Here is a 24,876-nt window from a genome sequence, read left to right as displayed (position 1 = left end):
AACGACTGTGAGGAAGCCTACATAAAAAAGAAAATTGATAGTTAATTTTTAAAGAATACATAAAAAGAGGTTGAAATACATTAGCCAAACCATTTACCAGATTATCAGTCAGCAATCAGAATGGGCCACAGAGCAAAAATGCAGCTGTCTATTTTTAAGTACTCTTAATTTCCATCTAAAAAACACAAATATGAAAACTCTACTTTTGGCTTTGCTTTTTTAAATTCAGACTTACTCAGTTGAATTAGACCGTGGCCTAAATCTTTTGCCTCTGACTTTCTTTCTGTTTCCTCCTATATTACCTGAAAAAAATCAAAGGACAAAGACAGTAAAACAACTTGAAACTCACCTGCACCCCATGCCAAACTGTATATTCTTTTTGCATCCATAGCAAAAGAGTTGCTACCTCTAACTTTAACCATTTAAATCTCACAGGTCTGTTCCTCTTGATTTACCTCAGACACTTAGGTAACCTTTCTCTACTTTTTGCTGCAACTGTGCAGAGCAAAAAACTCCCTAATTTCAGGTGTTATTTGACAAAATCACTGTGCTTCAAGAAAAACACCAAACACTGCCTGACAAAATCATAGAAGCCGGCAATAGTGAATAGACTTCTTTCTCTCTTTCATGTTAGCTCACACTGGAGGGAGAAATTAAATGTAATTTCTTTGTGACAAAGCACTGTGCAAAAAGGGTAGGGTGCTGCTAAATCCTAATTCCAAGTTAACAATTAGCACAATTTTAAGGAGTCATGCTGCTGTCCTAAGATCAACTAAACTTTCAGTGGAGCAGCAACGGTCCAGAGGCTGGTTTCCACTGTGGCCAGCACAGTGGTTCACACTTACCTTGCCAAGAATTACTCCTAGGCCTCCCATTTTCACAAATGTCTGAAATATGTTTTGTGTCTGGGATCCTTTCACTCCAGGAATGAGATAATCCATTTGACCTGGAATAGGAGGGCTCAGATGCGGTTATTGTTAAGGGTATTGTCTCACATCAATGTTAGCTCAGCGGTTCAGTCACATTCCCGAGGCCAGTGACAAAACACAGCCTAAGGTCTGTCTGCACTAGCAGAGCACCCAGGATTTCTGATCAAACCCTGCAGTTACGCCTTGCAGCTGTCCCTGCAGCGGTTCCATGTGCCCACATTCAAGAGCCAGGCATCAGCACTGCTTTCTCACTTGTCTGCTGTAGAATGCACAAATACCGGCGCACATCAGATTTCCTTTGGATTTGCAGCTCTGCCTCAGTTCCTAGATGGAAGATGCTCTTACAGCTGTACTCATTTCAAGGCTTCTCATTTCACAGTCAAGCACATCCTGCCTGCAGGCAGCCCACCCCCTCCCTGTGCTGCTGCAGGAAAGCCAGGACAGCTTCCCTCATCCCACCGCTACCAGTCTCAGGGGCTCAGGAGTTTGTGATGAGCATCCTCCCACCCAGAGCTGGTAGCGTCAGGAGAGAGGTAACTCTGCCTCATTTTTGCTAATTTTGAACGTTTATATTTTACCAGCCAATTGCTGCAGTATATACTTCTAATGCTAAACTCAAAGCCAAAAATAGTCTTTTTATCTAGGTGCTTGGTGAAAACTGGTTTTTCTTTCCTCTTGCATTGCCTCTAAGAGCCAGAGATGTATGTGGCGATGTCCAACATGCGGGGGTTTGCAACAGGCTGCCTCTTGTTGAACTAGAGCTGCTGCTTAGCTGTTTGCCCTGAGATCTACCATTATTTCCAAAAAAGAAGAGGAAGGTGAAAAATTCATAATAGGTGGCTTACTTATTACAAAGTCTTGCCCAAAGGAACTGTTTTTGTAGTTTTTAAGTCTGGATACTTGCATTTTTCAGTCTCTGCTTTCCTTGGAGGGCAGGCATCTGAGAGACGCTCTTCAGTTTCCAGAAGATCAGGCTAATCACAGCCACACTAAAGCAAGCCCAGGGTTTCACTAATTCAAGCTTAATCATATGATGAAAGGTCTGAGAAACAACAAATCCACTGACAGATTTTTAAACACTTCCTCCTACTCAAGGTCTCTTTCAGGTTCAGGAATGTCTTGCTATATACTGGTTTTGTTGTTTGCTATTTCATAACAGCAAGAGTTATCATAAAATTATGTCTTAATCCTTGAACATCCTCTGAATAACAACTAATATTTCATAGTGCTTTCCAGCATGGAGAAGCCCAGGGAGCTGATGGCCCAGTCACTCTAACATCTCCCAAGAGATGCCATCCATACCGGCACACAGAGCAAACCAAAACCAGCCTGGAAGGTAGGAGGAGGTATCACTCTGGGAATTAAAATGGACGGACTATGTCAGCTGTATCACAATGTTAATGGAATATTTGTCAGACTTACTTTTCCAGACTTGACAGTGGCACAACATACCTGAACTGGTGGTGGGAACAACAAAACTCTCTAGTACAGACAGACCTTAGAAACCATTAGCTTTTTGGAACAAATAATAGATAGAGACATACGAAATAAATGAAGTATGAAAAGAAACACAGATACTGAATGAAAGAAGAAACACATTATATTACAGTCATTTAAAAATAACTTTTTTAAACTGGTATTTAAACCTGATACACAAAGCTATGAAAACTTGCTTTCCCAAGACTATTTTTCAAAATTTTATTCAAATTAAAAAAGATCCTCCAACACAAACAGGGCATCATTTAAGATTAATGCTTGCTTCCTGAAAAAACAACCCACATATCCAAAAAGCTGAATTTAAAACTTAGAAATAATTAAGTAATCACTACTGGAGTTTTCCTAATAAAATATTCATTAGAACAAACTGAATGAGGTTGTATATAAGATCAAGCTGCTATACCAAAATAGCAAATGTCACTACATATGTGTCCCTTCCATAGTTATCTTTACTTTCATTGAAATAATAGCAAAGAAAATGGCTTCATCAACTGCACAGTTGTAGGCTGCTTAGTGAGGCAAGAATTGATAATTGCAGGTTTCCCATGAAACAGTTCACAACTGTCAAACCCTCTAGGACACAGTGCTTCTCATAAATTGTTTTACAGTGCTAGCTGGAGATTTTCATATAAAGGATCTCTAACTGCAGAGGAACAGTGAGCATCATGATCTTAGCAATTACAAATGGCTCTCAATGCTTTCAGATGAATCTTCCCTCTTAAAATATTGGATTTTTTAGGCAACTGGAACAAAAACTGAATTAGTAAAATCTGATCAAGGGCAAAGTCTACTTCTCTCTAATCTAATGACAGCAAGCAGAACTAAAGAAAGTCTTTGTAAAATCATTTTCTAGGATAACACTTGGTGACCATTTAGTATACTAGTCTAGTAAGTGGAATAGAATGCAATCACTACCATCTTTAATATGAGACAGCAGAAGTCTTAAGTCAACACACTGAATCAATGACACTGACAAAGATATAAAAATAACATTTATATTGAACATTTTACGTTTATAACTATTATTGAAGCAAGACAATGTTCCTTTTCTTTGATTACATGACCATGATCAAAAATTTGTTGGTATTTTATTTAATTTCTTTTCAGCCAGCAATTATTATTACAGTCTGCTTAAAATCAATTCTCAAGCAAGGATATTTGATTAAACAAAAATTGGTTTACAATGCAAAACTTTTTTATTCTGGCCTAATCATAATAATTTGCAGCTCAGGATACAGGAGAAAAATCAGTAATCAAAGCAAAAAGGAGGCTATTTCAAACATTCCACAAAGAAAGAAGAAAGAGTCAAACCTGCTGCAAAACAATGAAATGTTCTGACTAATGGAATAATGGGTGATGGAATAGGTAGAAATCTGAAAATGCGACAGAAAAGCAGACCTCTTCTTAGAACTAGATGCAGAGTTTGTGCTGACTCCAGGAGGCATGTCGCTATAAAAAGAGTCGGCCTCTCCCGCCTTTTTTACATAATCTCCCTGGGGTATTTGTCTAAAGTGTAATAAACATTGTAGAGTCAGAAAACATGACAGGAACTAGCACGCACACAAACATGCATGAATATTAGTTTAAAAGAAAGAGGTAAGGATAGCAATCCTTGAGAAAACCTGTTAACCACACATAATAAGGCTATTAATAAATAACTCAACCATCTGAGAGAAAACTCCCACACGCTTCTGTTATGTGCAGAAAAGTGGATTATGTGGTTTTGGAAAGGGAAAACAAGGAACATTTCACTAGTAAACTCTGATCACAGTTTTCAAAGTGAACAGTTTGTGATTCTTGAGACACTGGATAACCAGCCCAGACATTTCAAATGGCTCATCATGCTGGTTGCAAAAAGCACCCTCAGGTGCAGCACTAATATTGAGCCTGAGCTGAATACACGCCTGCATCAAAGAGGAGTTCAGGAAAAGTGAATGCTTTTTTTCCTTCTGAGGTATGCTTTCCATTTAACTTTTGTGATCACTATTGAATTCAAGAATAGCAACCTGTTGAGTTGTTTAAACCTCAGGAGGACAAAAAGCTCCAGTTTTTTTAACTGATTTCTTGTGTAAGGGAACTAACACCAGTGTCAGAGATTCTCAGCTACTCCTGATTACCACAGTAGTAGACTCAAAGACACACGAAAGTAATGTGATAGTTATCCTTTTCCAGAACTAGAAGCTCAGTTATGGTGCATAAAACTATCTGTGCATTAGAAAGTTCTAATCAAGTTATGCAAAGTTTTTGCAGATGGTGAATTCATTGCCAGCAGAAAAAAAACTGCCATGCAAATATTTCAGGTATAGCTCCACCAGGTTTAAAAATCCTCCCAAATACAAGTAGTTACTTTGACAGTTGACTATTTCATAATATCAGCATCAGTATTTATTCAACCTTGCATTTTCCAAGACATTTTTGCTTCAGCCTGCCTCTATTAAGATGCACATTTATCAGGTTGATTCACATTCAGATTGTGTCCAACAACAGACCTGAACTGGGACCTCTTCATTCCATATCTGAATTTCTATTGCTTCTGAAGTATGTAAAGTATATAACTATATGGCACATAAATCATTAGTGCAATGCAGTACTTCCACACTCCACCTTCCAACACCTCCCGAGTTTCAGTTCTTGTCCCCTTCCTCGGCTGGCACATGTTCAGAGTCGGCTCAGTGCGGGCAGCTCTGCTCCCCAGGGTTCCTCTAGCAAACTGCTCTCTTGCTACTCCATCAGAAATAACTTCTCCCATGTATCTGTGCCACACTATCCCAGCTGGCAGAATTCTTGCTAATTGGCTCTTCTCACCACTTTCAGTTTACTTGTTTCAGTTGCTTACTAGTACCAAGTATCATCCTTATGTCACGCTCAAAAATATTATAATGGCTTGTCTTCGTTGTTATTTAAGGAGCAATCCTTTTTTTTTAAAAAAAGGGGACAGTCTGGACAATCTGGTGGATATTTTTTTTCCATTTATGGAGCACTCCTTGTACTTAGCCAAAATCATTCTATTTAGAAGTCAGCCTGCAGAACTTCATTTTATGCATGAAGGAGATTTAGTTACTAAATATCTCCATAATCTTTAAAATGATGTAGTCCTCCATTACCTTCAGAAGCCTCAGCTTATGGTGGTTTCCACTCTGCCTGTGCTCTCAGACAAAGCTGCAGACTGGCTGCACACTCACAGCTCTCTGGCCATGAACTAATTTCTGGAGATCAAGATATCTGCAGAAGTTAAATTCTCTACTATTCCAATGCAAACATACATGGGGTGGACTCTGTCTCTGTTTCAAGGTTTTATCTGCTCTGTCCTCAACCAATACTGAAACATCCACAGTAGCACGACTTGATGGCCACATTAGTCTGCATTTACAAATACATCACTTCCCCCTAAGCAGCACCAAACCTTAAATTCTGCCTTCCTTGAGCTGGGTGGCATTCACCACCCACCAACATCTGCATAAGGCTTGACTTCAATAGCATTGCCTTTTTCTTCTTACTGTACCTGTGGCCTATCTGGCCCTGTAGCACACAACCAGCACTTGACTGTGCTTTTCCACTTATTGCAAATATTTTGAGCCTGGCAGAGAAAGCACTACACGAAGGGGAATGGAGAACAAGCACAACGGGTAGCAGCAACAAACAAAGCAGCAGCTTGGACCAGAAGGCAACGATACAGGCAGAAAACAGGGGAATTTGTGAAATCCTCTTATCTGTGGGGGACTGGGAGAGGAAGGAGCCAACTCCTTCCCACAAGACCCATCTGCCAGGCAGATGTCTGATCAAAGGGAGGTGGTCTTCCAGGAGCCAAACACAAGTCACTAGGAAAACGGTTTATTTTTGGCCACAAGCTTGAAATGGTGAAAGCTCAGCCCTGTGCTGAAGCCAGTACAGTGCTTTAGCTATGAATCAATTGAACAGGGTGCTGGGAAAGAATGGGCTCTTCGTCCACACAGCAATTTAACTGCACTGTATTTTTAACTGCAAAGAAGCTCCAGGAATTACTTTGTATCAAAAGGCTCCTGAACATCATGTTAATATTAATTATTCAGTTCTTAACCTCCCAAGAACACTTTCATCTCTAATAGCCAATTTTCAGTCTCTCTTATTGGAAATATTCTCCTGTTTTCCTAAATAAAATAGTCTATTGCAAAAGTATAAAAAACATTATTTTTGCTACTGAGTCCAGTGAAATCAGGATTTCAAGCAATGCATTTATAGAAGACTGATTTCATATATTATTTAAAATATGATAACCCATCACAATATTTTCTTTATAGCATGTAAGTGAGCAAGAGAGAAGAAAAGCTATTTTCAGAGACTTCTAAGATACATTCCGTTACTTTTATCACATACCTCTGTCTTCTGTAGTTTCTTTCCATATAAACAGAAGAGAAAGGAAAAAGAATTAGTTTTTAGTATGCAGGTACACATGGTCAGTAAGACCAAACAAATGTAAAAAGAAAAGCACTTTATACAGAATGAAACTTTTGCTCAAAATATTTCTGCAAAATCACTTCTGAAATAAGCATATTTACAAATGTAATAAATCAGAATAAACAAGAAAAATATATTCCTGTTGATGGCTACAGTCAGTGCTGAGTGTAAGGTGCAGTTCATGATGGGTTTAAGCCTATTCACTGTGAAGCTGCTAGTGAAAGGTGCACTTTTGTCCTGAACCTCCAAAAACTAATCCCACTGGCTAGACAGGATCTCAAAATGAGCCCTTAACTTTTAAGAGTTTTACTCTAAATGAAAGTCCAGATTTTCCAATACTGCCAGAAGCTGAGGGTGATATACCAAGACAGCATAACCTACTTTTCTGCTACCCTAATCTTCATGTTTTTTTCCAAATGCTTCCTTCCTTACATATTTCTGAGCTGCCCTCAGCCTACCTCAGTCTAGCAAACCAGCAGGGGCTGTGCCACTTTGTTATGCCAAACCACTGGGGCTGTGCCCCAGCCATGGCATTGCCTGCAGCTGAGCCTGCCCTGCACTCCTAGCACACCAAGGACCTAGGGACAAACGACTTCAAGAGAGTCTCACCCAAATACAGATGATAAAGTCAGTACCTTGAATCTTTTTTTACTACAAGCAAAAAACATAAATCCTTCTGTTTTTATAAGAAATTCACGAAAGAAATAAAACAGAAAAAGACGGCTCAGGCTAATATAATTCATTTTGCCTCTCAGTGAGCACTGACAGCTCTACACCAGGAGAGGACTTGAGCCTTATTTACAAATTGCAGATCTTGGCTACCAAAACATGTGCCTGAATTAATTTCAGGTCAAACCGACTAAATTTAATCATCTATTTAAGCAAGCCTATGGTTAAATGCTTTGCTGACTGACCGAAGGCTAATCTTGCTACATTTACTCCATCATGATTAAACATTTATAATTTAATCAGATCATATTCTTGTATTTCCTTTGTCACATACAGTAAAATCATAATCTGATCATCTAAAACAAATTACTAAATGAGAAAATTCAAAATAAAGTTCAAGCTCTCTAAAACCACATACAAATGTAAGAATTGCTTGAAAAATGTTAGTACAATAAAACTGTTACCGTATATATATTGTTGAATTTGGATGGTTTTGATGTTTTGAATTGTTCTTTTCATAACATAATCAACTATCAGATGAAATACCCGTATTTTTAAACTGTATTAAGAACAGAATTTACTTACTTGTAACCCCAACCAGTTATTCCTAAAACGAGAGCCAACACTATAATGGTGCCAGCAATAGCCCCTATTATTATATTTGTGCTAACCACACCTGGAAACACAAGAGGAAAAATATACATGGTTTTAGGAGAAAAATACACAAAACCAGTAAATGCACCATTTTCAACAACCAGCTTGAACAACTTTCACTAGGCTGATTAATTATAACCAGTGATACACTCTTGAAGCATAGCAAGGACATAAAAAGATCACTTGTAAATCAAGCTTTGACCTCTGTTTCCCTTAACTGCATGCTTGTTACATGGGAAACTTGTGCCAGGTATACCAGTACAATATTATCAATATTAAACTGCTTAAGCATCCTTACAACCTGCCCTAGCAAATACATGCATACTCTAGAATAGAAGCGACTACTTGTTTGGTTTTGCTCAAATCCCTTCCACAGCTGAATAAATTAATCAAAGGAGACGTTCTGGAAGATGTCTGCCCACAAGGATTTCTAATGACAAACATTTACAAGCTCATTTTTCCACAATATATCTTTCTTTTGTATGCAAGACTAAGCTGAATAAAAACTTCCACTCAAAAAATGTAAAAGTCAAGCATTACCTTTCTATCTAGATATGGAATGTCCCAGTAACTTTTTGCTTGTCCAAATCTATCAGTATGTCTAGTAAGACCACTCAGATGATTGGGACAAGCCAGGTAGAACTGGACCCACTGATACCAGTTCCCAAAGATGCACTGAGGCCTCATTTGCAGACACTGAGTGTTTCTGCTGTGGGAGGAAGAGAGGGGAACGAGGCTCCTGATGCTGCAGCATGTTGTGTACTAACTGAAAGAGTAGGAGACCTAGTTTTGCTTAATGAACTTTCCTCAAATCCAAGCTTTTTCAGTTGTTGGTAAAAATTGTAACAACATACCTTTATTCATGGCATCTTTATCAAAAAATAGATCATCTTTGATGTGAGAACTGCAGTCATCTCCTCCCCAGAATCGGTCACAGACACACTTTATTTCATTGCTACAAACCTGCAGTCAAAAGTGTAGCTCAGAAAAAAATCAGATTATTAATCCATTCCCGTAATTAATACCTCAAGTATAGGTACACTGATAAAGCCCTGATTTTGACTGCTCACAAAACTTCACAAAATAATTCTTTAACACATAGTAATTTTTAGTTTATGTATTAGATATAAATGCATTAAGTGTGCTATTATATTTTATATAAATAGATGTAATGTTTATTCAGTTCATATTTTAATGTAATCTATATTTAGCAGAACCACTTATAATTGCTTTGGGAGGCTGACCTTAATGACTTTTTTTTTTCGAAATATGATGAAGTGCATGATTTCAGATAAATAAGGAAGTTTTAATGCAGTGTACAAGACAAAAGACATTATGAGAGAACAATTCTTTCATCTCAGCTCAGTCATAGGGCCCTGGACATTGTATCAAACTGTGTGAGGGACAACGGGACTCGCCAGGGCCACAGCAAAGCCACAGACTGCACACCAAAGAGAGAAACTGCCACTAGCCAATAGCCAGCTCACTGCCCTCTTTTCCAGAGTAAAGGAAATCTCAGCCCACAAAATCCAACATCATCAACAACTTTATGAATCTTCTTGGCTATTTATGCAATAAAGAGGGAATTAAAATGAACAGGTCTCTGGAAGAACAGAGACCCAAGTTTCTCAGTTCATAAAACCTTTGTATTTATTCTCCAGCACATTGCCTGAGGAAATATCAACCAAGTTAGCAGAAGTGATAGCAAAAACATTGATTGATAAAACTGCTGTAAAACTAGTACATACTAACTACGACTCATTGTTTAAGATGCCTTGTTTGGAATGCATTATATTTACTTATGTGCCTCCTTCCCTTTTCCTTTTCAAAAACTTCTCCAGTTTTATGACTTACAGAGTCACACTGCTGGCTTCCTGAAAGGTCCAGCTAGTAGACTGCACAACACCAGGTACTCAGCAAAAACACTAAAAAGCATTAAAGAGTGCAAGAACATACACCATGTCCTGAACAAATCTGGCTGTCTGTGGTGCCTGGGCAGGTGCTGAAGTTGAAGGCCTCGGTGGGGAGGCAGCGATGGTCGAGGCACACCATGTCCGGCCCACACGGCGTCCCGTTCTCCACATAGCCCAGGTCCGTGTCCTCATCGAGCTTCACATGGCCACCACTGCAAACAACCAAGAGGACCTTGGGGAATTGAGCTGTGATTAGATGGGACTGCTTGAGAAACTGGGCTGCTGCCTTTATTTCTGTGTTACACAATGCCCAGGACCAGGCAAGACTAAGTATTGGCTTAGTGATCTCACTGGGCCTAACATGAAACAAACCAAAACAGTGTATCTACATCAAACAAATGTAATCATGGAAACAAAGACCATTTTTCCGGTGAAACAGCTAGAGTCAGATGAAACTCGTACATTTACTTGTTTAGGACTTCATTTCATCTAACAGGTGTGTGAAGCTATGTAAACATACCACATCTATAATTAGAATTCAGCTAATATATAGCAATGAATTAGGCTACCAGTTAACTTTGGCAGTGCAGGCATATTTCTAAGCATTTAGGGTCCATGAAGTACTTTGCAAATATTAAAGAATGTAAAATCACAGGGCCTGAGAAGAGCATTATGTCTCTACAGGCAAAATTGACTACTGCACGAGGGGACTGCAAAACAGGTGCACTCCCCACAGGCAGTTAATTTCCTGAAGCTTAACAAAGGTTGAACTGAAATAATGGTTATGTGTTAATAGGAAAAAAAATTAATGGAAGTAGTTTTTCTCCACTTAGGAATGAGAAAGCTGCTTTTCTATGCAAGATGGATATTGATGGTTCTGTTTTCAGGATTTCCAATTACCTGCAATTGTAGACTTTTCCATAGTGCAAGATTGATGTTGTGATTTCACCATCAAGTTCTCCAAGTCTGGGCACACTGGATATATTTGAGCACAGAAGGTATCCACAAAGCACATCCCTGCATTGAAAGAATAAACAGATACTCATAAAAAATAAAATGCAATGAAAATGGACAATCAAAAATATGAGGTTTTCTTCATTTGCTTGGTAACCTATTCGTTATTCCTTGCTTTTCTTCCACTGACAATAACTCCCATAAATAATTCCATTTCCCAAGAAAATTATTCTCCTTGGAAGTTAGATTGGGAAAGCTCTGTTTTTATAATGCATTAACAAAAATACCCTGATTAATAACAAGCAGGGACCGGCCAAGAACAAACCACATCAAATTGATTTAATGATCTATTAAGATACAGTAACTGGTCCATAGAGGAGCAACAGTAGATACTGGTTTTAAATACACTCTCATAGGATACATACATAAGGGAACTACAGACACCAAGTTTAATTCAACTGCTAAAGGGACTTCACTATTCATGTGTGGAGACTTGCACTGACAGGACAGTAGGGTCTGACATTGCCCATATTACTGAATATTTTTTACTTATGAATTTGTAATGGAACAGAAGTAAGATTACCAAATCTGCATCTAAAAAAGTGGGAAAGGACATTAGTTCACCTGTAGGCAGAACTAGAAATCAAATGTCATTGACAGAATGGAGAAATCTGAAAAACCAGCTTAATAAGGACTGGTGAAAGGTTCAGAAATAGGCAGAAATAATCAACTGCATATCTACAGAATGTGAAAAAATGGTTTAGGCAGCAACTTGCAGGAATATACAAAGTTACAATATCATGAAAAGTGAACACAACTTCGCAATGAAATGGCACAGCACAAAAAGTGAACACCACACCAAGATGTGAAACCAAAGACTGCTCTCCTCTGCACTGCTATGCCTCACTGAGAGTACTAGGACCACTTTTGGTCCAAGCTCTCCCAAGCTCAGATGGTGCTCTCTTGTCAGAGATCATCTCTTCTCAACACCCTGCTCCTTCCAGAATTTCTTGCACAAAGGTCTGCAGAAGAAGGCCAGAAGTCTGATCCATAGAAAGGCTTTTTGAGCCTCTTCATGCCAGCTAAAGAACTGGATCAGGGTAAGAAACCTCATACTAGCAGCTTTCTAAATGGATCAACTTACTGTTTATTGCACTGTATCCAAGAGTCCTTGTCTCTTCCGCAGTTCCCTTTCTCAGTCCCCTCAATATTCAGCTTCTCATAGCAGTACCTGTCAGCAGCCGTCACTTCTAAAAACAGAAACAAATCTCTTCTAAGATGATGATGACTTTGAAAAGCCATGTCATGAGAAATGGGGATACACCATCAAAGCAAGCTCAGCTTCCCAATTTGTGAACTGAAGCACCATGATCTGTAGGTGGTCCATGAAACTCTGCACAGTGCTCTTCTCAGCTAAAAGCTTTATGAGGACACCACAGGACTGTTTTAAAATTTTGTTCAGATTGATGAGGGTTTATTGGTCAAAAATTCCCAGAAGCCACTGAAATAAACTAATGAACATGAGTATAGGCTCCCTAGGTGTTCACTAATGAGAACTAAGGTTTAAGACTTCAGAACAAACACCAGTAAGTTAACCAACACTAGAGAAAGAGCTGGAAAAGAGGATGGAAAGACAAAATTATGGGGAAGAAGGGAAGAGACATACAGTTCTAGATGTTTTCAATGGTTCTCAGTATGTGTCTTCCATAATTTTTCTTAGCTAAGATAGCCTTTCAAGCCACATGTATTACAACCAACTTAGAAACAGTAACATTCACTTACTTTCACCCCAGATATATTTACATTGCCGGTCCCTGGTTTTACATCTTCCTCCAAAGCAAATACCCTAGAAAGAAAGAAAAAATACAGGAAATATTTCAAATAACTTGATTTTCCAAAATACATATTTCTTTAATATAAAGATTTGTCACACACTTTATATTGAGGCAACTAATATGTAATTCTATCTTCCTTTCATTCAAAATATGACTAGCACCCAAAACTCATGAATGTTAGCAGAACTGTCCCAGGTGACTTCCAAAGATCTTAAAATAAAATCTATAAAAAACAATTTATAACAGCAGAAAGAATGTAAAACAAACTGAAGTCCTAATTACCTGTCTGTTATCACATGAATATCCATCCATTTTATGGATATTAGGAGAACACTATAGAGAGAGAAAATAAGTAATAGATCAGGCATGCATGAAAGCAAAGTATACAACAAAATTCATATGAAAAATTATTTCAGTATCATGCTGGTTTTTTTCAGCATCAATAGATTTAACACAATTTTTATACACCTTACTATACAAAACAATAACATTCATAGTGATTTCAAGATTACAGGTGGGGTTTTTTGTCTCATGGATAGAAGACACAAAAATCACCTGGCTGGAATTTCCTGTGCAGTTCTCTGCAATATCACAATCATTCACTGCTTCTCGACACAAAACTCCTTTAGGTTCAAACTGGAAAAAAAAGCACAGAAAATTAGTGTCTTGGTATCTCCATATCTTGCCTTCAATGCAATGCTTCCTAACAGTTTTATCTAAAATAAAAAATGAGAAACATTCATGTGCTGACTGAAGTGGGAAGACTTTCCTTTCTGTGGTGTGTATGTTGCACCACTCAAGCCATTTGCTGGTGCGAGTGGTACCACTCTCTGAGGCACCCCCCCCAAGAGCATCAATTGTGGGGTCGAGCAGGAGAAGTCTCTCCTGGGACACAGGACCCCTGGGGGTGTCCAAACCAATACTGCAGTAGCTGGCAGCATCATCCTACCAGGATATTTTAGGACTATTTTACTCTTCTTTACAAAATAGGAGTGATCCCAATCTTCTCCTAGGGATGAAGAACACCGCAGAGCTCTATGTATAAACACTTTGGTTATTTTAATCCCCCATTGTTGTTGCAGAACAGGAACTATTAATAAATGTACTGAATTCTGTATAGTTTGACACCATTTTCTAAGGGACTGGATATTTAACAACGAAAAGTGTACCAGCGACCTAATACAGACATTTTGGCTAAAGATTTATGTGCTATGTCTCAAGACCTAGAAAAGCAGGAAGACATCTCATTTGAGGCAATCGTTAGTGTTTCTGGTCATGGACATACTACAGACTCCTTATTTTCCCACAAATTTTTCTGAAGACTGTGATACCCAGTGCACTTTGCAGCCCTGTGATTTTTTTTTTTTTTTTTTTTTTTTGGATCTGCATGCACATACATTTTTTGGGGGACAACTGCTAACTTCCACAGCTGGTGTGAACGGGCACACATCAGTGGAAGAGCTGGACTATGGTACTTTCTCAGCCTTCAGCTTCTTTTTTCTACCAGTCTCTCAAAAAATGCAGACAGACATGAACATTTTCAGAGACATTACAGGTTGCTATGATGTATATTCACCATGCATTGCTTGCAATCCCTCCTTCACTCCTGCTTTCAGGCAGGGTATTGCAAGGGAAGGTAACCTCAAGTTTGGGAACTGCTATATACAGTCTTTTGAGTTGTCCTGATTAACACCTCCTAGGGATATACATTCTGTAAAACTCTACTTTTCTGTCCATTCACTCACCCTTGTCACTCCGTAAGTTGATAAACCCTTTAATCATTTGCAAAAAAATAAGATAGGTATACAAAAGCTTAGTTTAGTTCTGATAGTCTTTAATATGGTGCCTATGTGACTTGGATTCTTGAACAAAATTCACCCACACTGGCAATCTGCTGATTTTTTTTATTACATTAAAAAAAGGAATGTGCTTAGGGAAATGTGATCTGTTCCAGCATAATCTGTGCTTTTTCTTTTTTTAACATTAGGATGAGCACAAAGTTAAGAATGTGGTCCACAGTTACTATTAATGATCCTCCTAAGGAAATGAAACCCTCAAATGGGCACAAAGATAAAAATATCCCACATAGCACACCACAGTTTTAATTACATTAATACTAATTATCTTAATTACTAAATGAGCACAAACAACTCATAAATATGACTTCAATTTGAAGTCATATTTAGCAGGACTCCCTTACAGCCACAATCTGGTTAAACCTCCTTTTACTATTTACTGATGTATCAGGAAGAATACCTTACAGTTTACATAGCACTTGATTCCCTTTACTCAATGGGATTTCAGTCAGTCCAAACATAAAGAGACACATGCAGACCAAATTGAAACTGAAGCCAGGTGATTTTTAGATGAACCCTTCTGAGTAATTCTGCTGGGTGAGCTTTTGGGTTTTTACTATATCCTTCTCTCAGACACTCTGTGGTATGATTTTCCCACTCAGTCTCATGGGGCAAATCCAGATCAACACATACGGCCTTGGGAGTGGCACATGGATAAGGATCTGCATGTTCACAGAATGACAGGATTTCAGAATGGTTGGGTTTGGGAGGGACCTTAAAGACCATCTAGCTCCAACACCACTGCCATGGGCAGGGATACCTTCCACTGGCCCGGGTTACTCAAAGCCCAATCCAATCTGGCCTTGAACACTTCCAGGGGTGGGGCATCAACAGCTTCTCTGGGCAACCTGTTCCAGTGCCTCACTGCTCTCACAGTGAAAAAAGAAGGACATCTAATGAAACCTTTATGGTTTATTTATCCTTTAAACAAGGATGTCTAATGAAATCTCATAGAACTTCAACCTGATTCAAACCTATCTGAAACAGGAAGGCTTTAATTTACCTCTGCATTTGATGACAGTCCCTGCCTCAAAAAGTCAAGCCTAAATGACAGAGTCTAGCCCCAGAAAAATCAGATTTCAGCCAGTTTTAAAAGGTAAGCTTTCAGAAGAATAATCACAAGGTCTGCAAGGGAAAACACATGTGCTGTAGGGCTTGCAGCCACCTGGATGCTGCAGGATGCTGCAGTGAAGGTCACTGCCCTTACCCGGCACTTCCGACAGCAGAGCCCATTGCTGCACTGGGAGCCCGCGGTCAGGGTGCAGGTATTGCAGCACTCTCCTCCTTCACTGGCACACTCCTGAGGAACACACACAAAGAACAGAATACATGCAAAAAGCACGTGAACCCCAAGCTCTTATTACTTCTCGTCTTAGCAGACTACACGAATGGATTTTTATTCAGGCTTTTAGGCACCTGGAGGCAGAAAAAGGCATGCACTTGTGCGGCATGAAACTGCTGCTTCCTGTGCAAGACAGAAAATAATTTTTCTAACTTCATATTGTCAGTCATTAAAGACTAACATTTTAGCACTGACCAGTGTTTCCATCTAGAAAAATGCTTTCTTTAATGTCTTTGAAGGTATGATTCTGCACAGACAGCTATTACTATGAATCCTTGGGCACATGACCTTCACCCTGCTTTGTCTTCCTCCACTTGTTAACAGCAGCAATGGGCAGCACCAATTCTTGGACAAATTTAGCTGCTAATTTAAAGTACATTGCACTTACCGCTATTGTCCCACAGTCACATTCTTCTCCATCTTCCACAAAGCCATTGCCACATTCTGGAGGATCCAGAAGCTGCATGGAAATTCAGAAATCAATGGGCATGCCTTTCCTAAGGGAATCATTTTTACTCTGCAACATGGCTTTTAAGCTAGCACTCCAATGCATTAATTCAAAAACTGTACCCACGACTCAGGGAGACACTGAACACAACTGAAGCGTACAGAGAACGAACACTGCTGCAAATTAATTCAGCAATGCTGCCAAGTCACATTGTACCTTCTGTGCATAGGTGTCAGCTTTACAATAAATTCAGTTCGAGCAGAAGTTACAATGAAAAACAAAAGGTGTGACAATAAAGGAAAAAAATTTAAAGATATGACAATTTCATTATCTTCACAGTGGTTGCAATTGCTACTATTCTGGAGTTCAAGTGACGAGGCTGGAAGGTTAAAGACTGCACTGTAAGTTCAGAAGGAATAGCCATAAAAAGTTGTCCTTTTATGTTGCTCAGAAATGCTTGGGAAGGTGAGAGGACGAGTTTCTTTGTCAGTTTTCGTTACAGTTGGATTTTTCTTTCCCTTTTTCTCTACCACAGTTGGGAACTTTCAGGTGTTTTCTATAAGTGTGTACCACAGGCAGATGTGTACAGGAAGTATTGCTGGTGAGGCTTCCTCCCTTACCTTCCAGCTTTCCCACTGAACTGTAACTTAAAATAAGAAAATGTGTATTATCTGTATGCTATAACCTCTTCTAAGGGACACTTACATTGTGTTCTTTCCAGTTTAATTTTTTCTGTCTTCCTAAAACTTTTAAAGGTAGTTCTAAAACAAAATAATTTTTTTCTTTGGACATAAAAAAACATAATAGTAGCTTTTATTGCATAAATGAGCAGGCATTTAAGCATGTCACCAGACTAAAATTTTGCAGATTATGCTCTGAGTTCTCCAATTAAACCAGGACCATTCCAAAAACCACTCTGCTCATCAGCCATCTGCACAAGTGCATGGTTCATGGTGTAGAGCATTTCTCTCCAGCTGCTGCCTTTCTGTCAGGAGCCCACAGGATGAAGCATTACCCCACATCCTTCACTGTGCCACAAACCACAGCCTGGCACAGGCTGATGTGCTATTATTAGATCAATTGAAATGGAAATTCGACTGCAGCATGCAATGCAATGTAGAATTTAACATTAAATGTATGCCATCTTTTAGAATTATTAAGGAGCTGTTAAAACTGCTTGTTTCCTATGTATTTTTCCAGACAACTTCTTCAATATCTCTCAGTGTGCTGCACAACAAAGAGACTGCAGTAACAGAGCATTCTGCCTTAAAATATTGGGCCAATTTGCTGCAGTACATAGGGACAGCTAAATACAAAATTGAAGAAAAAAAACAAACATTAAAAGCAAATTGGACAACCTTTCCCCAAAGTCATATCATTCATCCATTCATTTGAAAAGAGCATATGTTCAATCTGCTCCAGCAGCCATTGATGTAATTTTTGAGATTATAGCTGATCTAACAGTGGAGCACTGCCAAACACTGCACGTTGTCACATCAGCTTTCCTTTATCTCATAATGCTTGAAAAGCAAAAGTTTGTCTCACCACCCTTGCTAGGAAAAACATGTCTTTGACAGCTTTGTTAATTAGACAGACATCCACTGACAAGACCTTTAAACCAACCCAAACACAATACATAAAAGAGACTAAATCACCCTGGCTTCCACATCTAACATTTCTGCATGCCATCAAAAAAAAACTAAGTGCTGCCAAACAAAATTGAAAGCAGAGTAATTGAGGTTTTTTCCAAGTGACAGATGTGTAAATGAACATAATCACCAAAACAAAACCAAGACATATTACACTATATAAAAATACACTCAGCAAATAAATAAATCTACCAGTATTTCTGTCCACCTTCAATGAGATGGAAAAGAGCAAACTTCTAAAACTTGGGTACATTTTAAGTAAGAAATCTTACATCTTATTAATGAATTACAGTGCTTTATCTCCACTTTTAATAATATACTCTTTCATGAAAAGAGACCTTTAAGAGATAAGCAGGCTCAGCTCGATGTTTTCTCTTCCCTTATCTGACATTTATTGAAATTCTGTGGTTGTCAGAAGATGCACTTTTTCTCAGGCTCACCAGAAGGAACATGCATCACTCCTGAATTGACTTGCTTCTCTTTTACATCTGTGACCATCTCAGCTATCAGGTAAGTCTTTTTTCCACCTTGGACTGTCTTTGTGCCTTAGTCTCTTTCCTTTGCTTGTTGAAAGGCAGCCATTAAATACAAGTTAACATTAATTATATATAGAAGACAGTCAAGACCATTATCCTGTTTGCTTTACATTTTAACATATGCTTCAGTAAATGGAGCAGGAATATACCAAAACACTGCTGCAAATCCTCCATTGCAGACCTTGTATCTTGGCTGGAGTTTTTTGGCCTTGCTTTGCATTTATCTCCCTTAAATGTCTGATGGTAGGGCACTGCACCCACTGCAGAGGCTAAAGAAGCATCTTGGGACAGATCTGACATAAAAACAATCCCATTTCAGCTTCCAGAGATTAGTAAAAAACATTGATTCAGTGCAAATTAGAATTCAAGCTCCGCAAAAGTTTACCAAGACACTTAAAATCTCATCACATACATTCAGCTGTAATATATAATACAGTACAATAATAAAATATAATACAAAATTGTATTGTATTTACAATATTCAGAAAAAATTGCATGAGGGATGGTTCTTGATCAAAGGCTGTGGATAATCTACTGGGCAGGAAACCACTTTATTAAAATTTTATTTAAACATAATTTCTAAATTACTATGAACTAAGATAATCTACTTACACCCATATGTTAACAGAATAGTTAGAAAGAACCAGAAATCTCAAAACTACAGGTATTGTTTCCAGTATTATAATTTTCATTTTTCTTGGTTTCATCTAAATTAGCAATAGAATAGAAATAATACTCAGCATTAATGTAATGCTTACTTTGGTTGGTTTATTGAAAAGGCAGGCTCCACCTCCATTGTTCAAAAATTCATGATATTCTTCAATATCACACTCAGAGAACTTGCTTGGAAGATAGTACCTAACAGAATAAGGTAGCAGGATTAATTTCTCTGGAGCTTTTTACACTTCATATTTTCTTTTTTCAAAACAGGAGAACTACAACATTATACTTAAGAAAAAGAATGAAAACATGCTGTTCAGAGTGACTATCTGTTTGTAAATCTATCTAGTTTGAAAACGCTTTCCGTAAATAACAAGGAAATTTCAACAATGACACAGAGTTCATGGAAAGTGAGAGGTCTAGAACATTTCACTAAGTTTTTACATGCCAAACACCATAAATCTGATTATAGTGTGTAGTTCTCACCAGCGTGGCTTGTTCTACTAACAGACCTGATCTCAGAAATTCATCTATTTCCTCCCATATAAACTGCAGGAGACAAAGAAAGCTCACAGTTTGTTTCTCTCTTAGAAGAAATGGTTCTCCTGACCACAGAATTTTTATATAGTAAGAGTTACGTAATTTTAAACATGCTCCTAACAAATACCACCTAACATTTCAGCTTCCCTCTGTCGTGTGTACCACTCAGTAAATTTCAACTGCGTACAGAGTGCCCCTGAGGCACAGTGCCCCACCTAAACACAACATGAGGCAGAGAATCTTTGCATGGATCCTTTCCACAGGGAAATAACTTTTCCCAAGGCAGCTGCAGTGATCTTTATATTCAGGTCCACAGTCATGAAAGTACTTATGCTTCAAGCAGATTTTGGAGTCTCAAGGGCTTTCCTCTATCAGCTCACCACTGGATATAAAAATATTAGCCAAAGTGCTATCCTGCATTGCTGGGAGGGAGAGCTTCCAAAACATAATTGGCCTTTTCCATCTGTAAGGCTCACGAATTTGGTCTAAACACTACAGAGGCTGTGGGTTTCACCAACATTCAGTAATAAGCTAGGTAAATACAAGGCTTTTTCATGTACCCAATTATTTGAAAGGTTTAAATTTCAGATAAAGAATTTAAAGACCCTAACATGAGATTTTATAACTTTTATAAGAATCAAAAATGCTTCTCAGACTGGCTCTTTAACTTAGTTAAAATCAGAAAAATCCTAGCAGGTATGTTTTCAGGTATACCAAGCTGAAAAGGGCACACTTTCAAAGAGGTTTGAATGACATATACTTCTTTGCTCAAAATTTTTCTGACCACAAAGCTATTGTGAAAATATGTGGATCCATTTGTAATGAACTAAAAACTGAGCCCTGTCTGTATCTAAAATTAGAATACAATGTAATTCATATCTAAAACTAGACTACAATGTAATTCATACACGCGATAAAAGACAGGCCTGTAATAAAAAGCATTAGGGTCTGAATACACTTTAGAAAGCATCAAATTTCATCCAGCAGCAAAAATTTGCTGATTCACCAGTCATTATGTTAAAATCTCTCCAGTGACACTACGCATGGGTATGAACATACTCAGCGTCCAACTGGGGGATAAAAAATGACAGGAGATTAATGAAAGATTCCAACAAAAACACTGAAATGAGACACGCCTCAGAAATTTGGTTATAGGATTTCAAGAATTAGGGTGTGTCATTGTTTGTTCCCACAACTCAATAGCAAACTTGCATGAGAAAGAAGCTACACCTGCTTCTGCTTCTCTGCAATGATCTGGTTTACTGTTGAGCTTCGTGCTTTCCAAATTAAATCAGCATTCACCAAAAATCCTCACGTATCCTTCTCATGAACTCACTTACTCTCACATTTCTTCAAAGGTGTCTCAGTATGGTATATAGCTAATACCTTACTTTCTGAAAAATAAGTCATCAAAAATATTCTGCTGAACCACAGAAGAGAAAGATTTTCACACCTTTCCTTTATGTTACTGTATGAAGAACATGACTTTCCTCTAGTGAAATGTCTTACCCCATATCTCCCATTATGCATCCAGACCATGTGTCCTCACACTTACACTCACCTGACAAAAAAAAGGATAAAATAAGAAGTTACATCTCGAGTCTTGTGAGTCCAAAATAATACACTTCTAATCATAAAAAGCACACTGCACTTAATTCCATTTCATATTTCAAGACAAGTTGGAAAGAATAATTTGTTGATTTATTGCACACCTTAGTTTAAGTGTATCAGTGTTCCTTACCAAACTTTTTTAAAAACTCTACCTGATTCTACGCAATCCTGAGCTTTGAAAATATGTCCTGTTTTTCTTTCCTTCTCTTAAAGTGAAGTTAGAGGAAACTGCAGTATTAGCCTTCAGCACTTGCAAATCATGAGTCAGCTTTCTCGTCTTCTCCTGTGTGATGATACTAATTTCTCAAATTTTCAGATTTTAAAAAAAAAATCATTTTAACTTTTCGATTTTTTTAGTTCTCTTCTTGGACTATGCTAATGTTATTGGGAAAATCTTCCCTTGAAAAACCCCAAACATTAATTTAGAAAAAAAAAAATGGAATGGTCAATGAACACAAGGTAGTACAGCAGGATCTAACAGCTTTTTCCTCTGCTCTCCCTCCCGCCCTCCCCTACCTGCCTCCCTTCCTCATGCAACTAACTCCCTTCTGCCCTGCCAGCTGGGATCACTTTGCTCTGGTCTCAATCCTCCACTTTCAAAGCTGTATCTTGCCTCAATTTCAGTAGAAATGCTTTCCACTTACACATTCTGTAACTTCTCTTACTGTACACATGAACATCAGTTTATTGCTTCCATTTTAAATGTACAATTAGAAAGGAAATGAAGCTTGGTCCAAAAGTTGCATTCTCTTCTCTCCCCACCAAAACAGTGTCCTGCCCCTCTCAGCCATAAAGAAAGGGAATCACCACTACTATAATTTTCACTTTTACCCTGCATCAGTTAAAAAATATGTGGCTGGAAAATGAATACTGAACATGTCTGTAGGATAGAGCATCCGTCCCACATTTTTGAGTATTTTTAAAAATAGTATTACATAATCTACAAAAAAAACCTTTAAATGCAGATGTATCTCTGCATTATATATCGTCTTTACAATGCCTGAAAACAAAATCCACCTAAGCCGAGTTCTAGTACTCAATACAGTAATTTATCTTTTTTAAATGTAGGCCACATAAGCACACACGATCCAGTAAGTATGCACTCCAGTTCATTATTTAAATTGTTTCTAAACTGTATTTTAATCATATCAAGCTCATGGAAGCAGGAAGGAGAGGTGCTTGTTGCAGGCAGAGTGGTAGAGATTAAAGCATTCCAGGTAAACAGGGATAACCAAGTAGCTGAATACCAAGGTTACAGCAGAGAAATGGTAGCAGTAGGGTAGCAAGTACTGGAGATTTGGGTAATCTACAAGAGGAAATCAATCAAGAAAAACAGATATAAACTGTATTGTCAAAACTGTTCTATATAACAGTACTGAGGAGGCCCCTCATTATCCCCAGGTCTAATAATGTATATATTCCACCCTTGTGTCGTAAGATGGCAGCCATTTGGTCTGTGGGTGGGACACCAGTCTGCCTGAAATGAATGAAAGTGGCAGGTGCCTTTATGGTCTATTTTGGATGAAACGGTGACACCAGTGCTGCCAGGAATTATGAGCACAGGGATATTAGAGCATTTAGATGGAGGAAAATTAATACGTCACACCCTTCTCATTTTACTGCAAGAAATAAAAATATTTTAATATTGTGAGAAACAGAAGGGAAAAGTACATATCAGAAAGACACTGATAAGATCCTCCACCTTCTAAGATTTTTCTCTTGAGACAGAGTGCAAAACCAAATAAACTTACCACTTAGAAGTTTTCTTCTGTCTGAGAAAATGCCAATGTTTTGGGCCAAGGTCTGTGCCAGGGTAACTGCCATTAAGTCTGGCTTTCCAAACTGAAATAAACAAGCAAGGTACAAAAAGCAATCAGTAACACACAGGTATCTCAGATTCAAGTGAAGCTTTTCTCATATCAAGGCAAAAAAAAAAAGGCATAATCAGGTAGACAGCGTTAGAATTCTTACGTCAGGGTAGCTAGATGAAAACTAAACACTGGCTTACAGACAAGCTTAGTAAGAGAAAGTCCGTTTCTTTCTTGGTATTGTGGCTGCAATTATGAATGACAGGATATTGCAGAATTTGCTGAAAAGTGTATTTGAACCTATATTGAATTTATTCACTCATCACTCTTCATTGAAGTGTCCATTCTACAGAGCTACATTAAGATTCTGCATTAGCAAAAAAAAAGTGAAATATTTTGAGGAACATGTCTGCACTGATAAATTCCGTGCAGATAAATTTCCACCACTTATTGCTTGTACCAATATCCCCACCTACCTCATTCACACCTCCGCCTTTAAGCAAGGAGCAGATTCCACCAGTGTGGGCTACACCACTTCGACTGCTCTGAAATCGACTCCCCCTTTGACAAAAAGGAAAAGAAAAGGAAGTTTACCCTGCTCAGTCCATGAGTTTTGCACATGACTATTCCAGCACTCCCTTCTGATTTCCAAATGAGAAGATGGCATTTGCAAATGCTGGATGCCACCACTATGCTTCAAACTATGCAAAAACAAGTGGGAAAAACAGATAACCACTCGCAAACCCCACATGACAAATTATCTCCAGAAAAATTATACCTTCTTCCCTCCTCCTTTTCAGACTACCTAATACAAGAAGAAGGGGACTATTTTGCCAAACCACCTGGATCTGCCCAGCCTTTTGTTTCTTGACATTCTACTGCAGTGAGTGCCCTCTGCTGGCACATGCTCCAGGCAGAGTGCAGGAGAGGCCACCGGGCTGCCAACGCACAGGACTAGTGAAACAACACGTGTCTAATCAGGCAGTGCTGATGTGGTAAAACTCAAGGGGAGATGCATTATCAGAAGATGCAGAGGTAGGTGGAAACTTCCTGGAACTACAGCCAATCTCATCCAAGGAACAGATGCACTCTGAGCCGAAATCTAATCACCTCTTTGGTGCTGACCACATCAGCATGATTGACTGCCAGTTACTGGAGACAAAATATACTCTGTTCCACCTGAGAGTACTGATCCATCCAGCAATTTTTTTTTTTTCAAGTGAAAAAAAACCATCAAACATATAGTTGAGTTATACTTACTAAAACATCAAGAAGAATTAAAATGTGGGCTAACTGTGCTGAAGGTGGAAGTTCATTTGTAACCACTGTACCATCACACCAGCTACCCTCACCTTCCAACTTAGCTGTGTTTCACACACAGACACCATTTCAGAAATTACTATTTCTAAACAATCTATGAATGCGATACCACAAACACCATTGGTGGTGGTGCAATTAGCATTACAGTGGTATCCAGAGTCCCACCTACAGGCCAAGTCAGGCTCTCTCCTGCCCCAGTCAATCCACACACATTCACAAGA

The 24,876-nt window shown here is 38.5% G+C and overlaps 1 protein-coding gene across 1 annotated transcript in view; it reads right to left on the bottom strand.

The window, feature by feature from the left end:
• ADAM22 (ADAM metallopeptidase domain 22) overlaps positions 1-24,876 on the bottom strand; it is a gene marked incomplete at both ends in the record, with an annotated part of 125,719 nt that overhangs the window by 13,837 nt on the left and 87,006 nt on the right. The window contains 18 exons of the mRNA XM_082277856.1: positions 236-302; positions 846-946; positions 3,738-3,932; positions 6,780-6,797; positions 8,115-8,205; positions 9,038-9,146; positions 10,140-10,308; positions 10,997-11,113; positions 12,195-12,300; positions 12,833-12,896; positions 13,168-13,218; positions 13,441-13,521; positions 15,949-16,041; positions 16,472-16,543; positions 19,475-19,574; positions 21,426-21,477; positions 23,279-23,369; positions 23,812-23,896. Of these exons, the coding sequence (XP_082133982.1) occupies positions 236-302; positions 846-946; positions 3,738-3,932; positions 6,780-6,797; positions 8,115-8,205; positions 9,038-9,146; positions 10,140-10,308; positions 10,997-11,113; positions 12,195-12,300; positions 12,833-12,896; positions 13,168-13,218; positions 13,441-13,521; positions 15,949-16,041; positions 16,472-16,543; positions 19,475-19,574; positions 21,426-21,477; positions 23,279-23,369; positions 23,812-23,896 (1,662 nt within the window). The remainder of the gene's footprint in view (positions 1-235; positions 303-845; positions 947-3,737; positions 3,933-6,779; positions 6,798-8,114; positions 8,206-9,037; positions 9,147-10,139; positions 10,309-10,996; positions 11,114-12,194; positions 12,301-12,832; positions 12,897-13,167; positions 13,219-13,440; positions 13,522-15,948; positions 16,042-16,471; positions 16,544-19,474; positions 19,575-21,425; positions 21,478-23,278; positions 23,370-23,811; positions 23,897-24,876) is intronic.

This window comes from Coloeus monedula (assembly GCF_965178545.1).
Source record: "Coloeus monedula genome assembly, chromosome: 1".
NCBI classification, from domain to species: Eukaryota; Metazoa; Chordata; class Aves; order Passeriformes; family Corvidae; genus Coloeus; species Coloeus monedula.
Note: the sequence above shows the minus strand (reverse complement) of the source record. Positions and strands in the feature narration are given on the sequence as shown.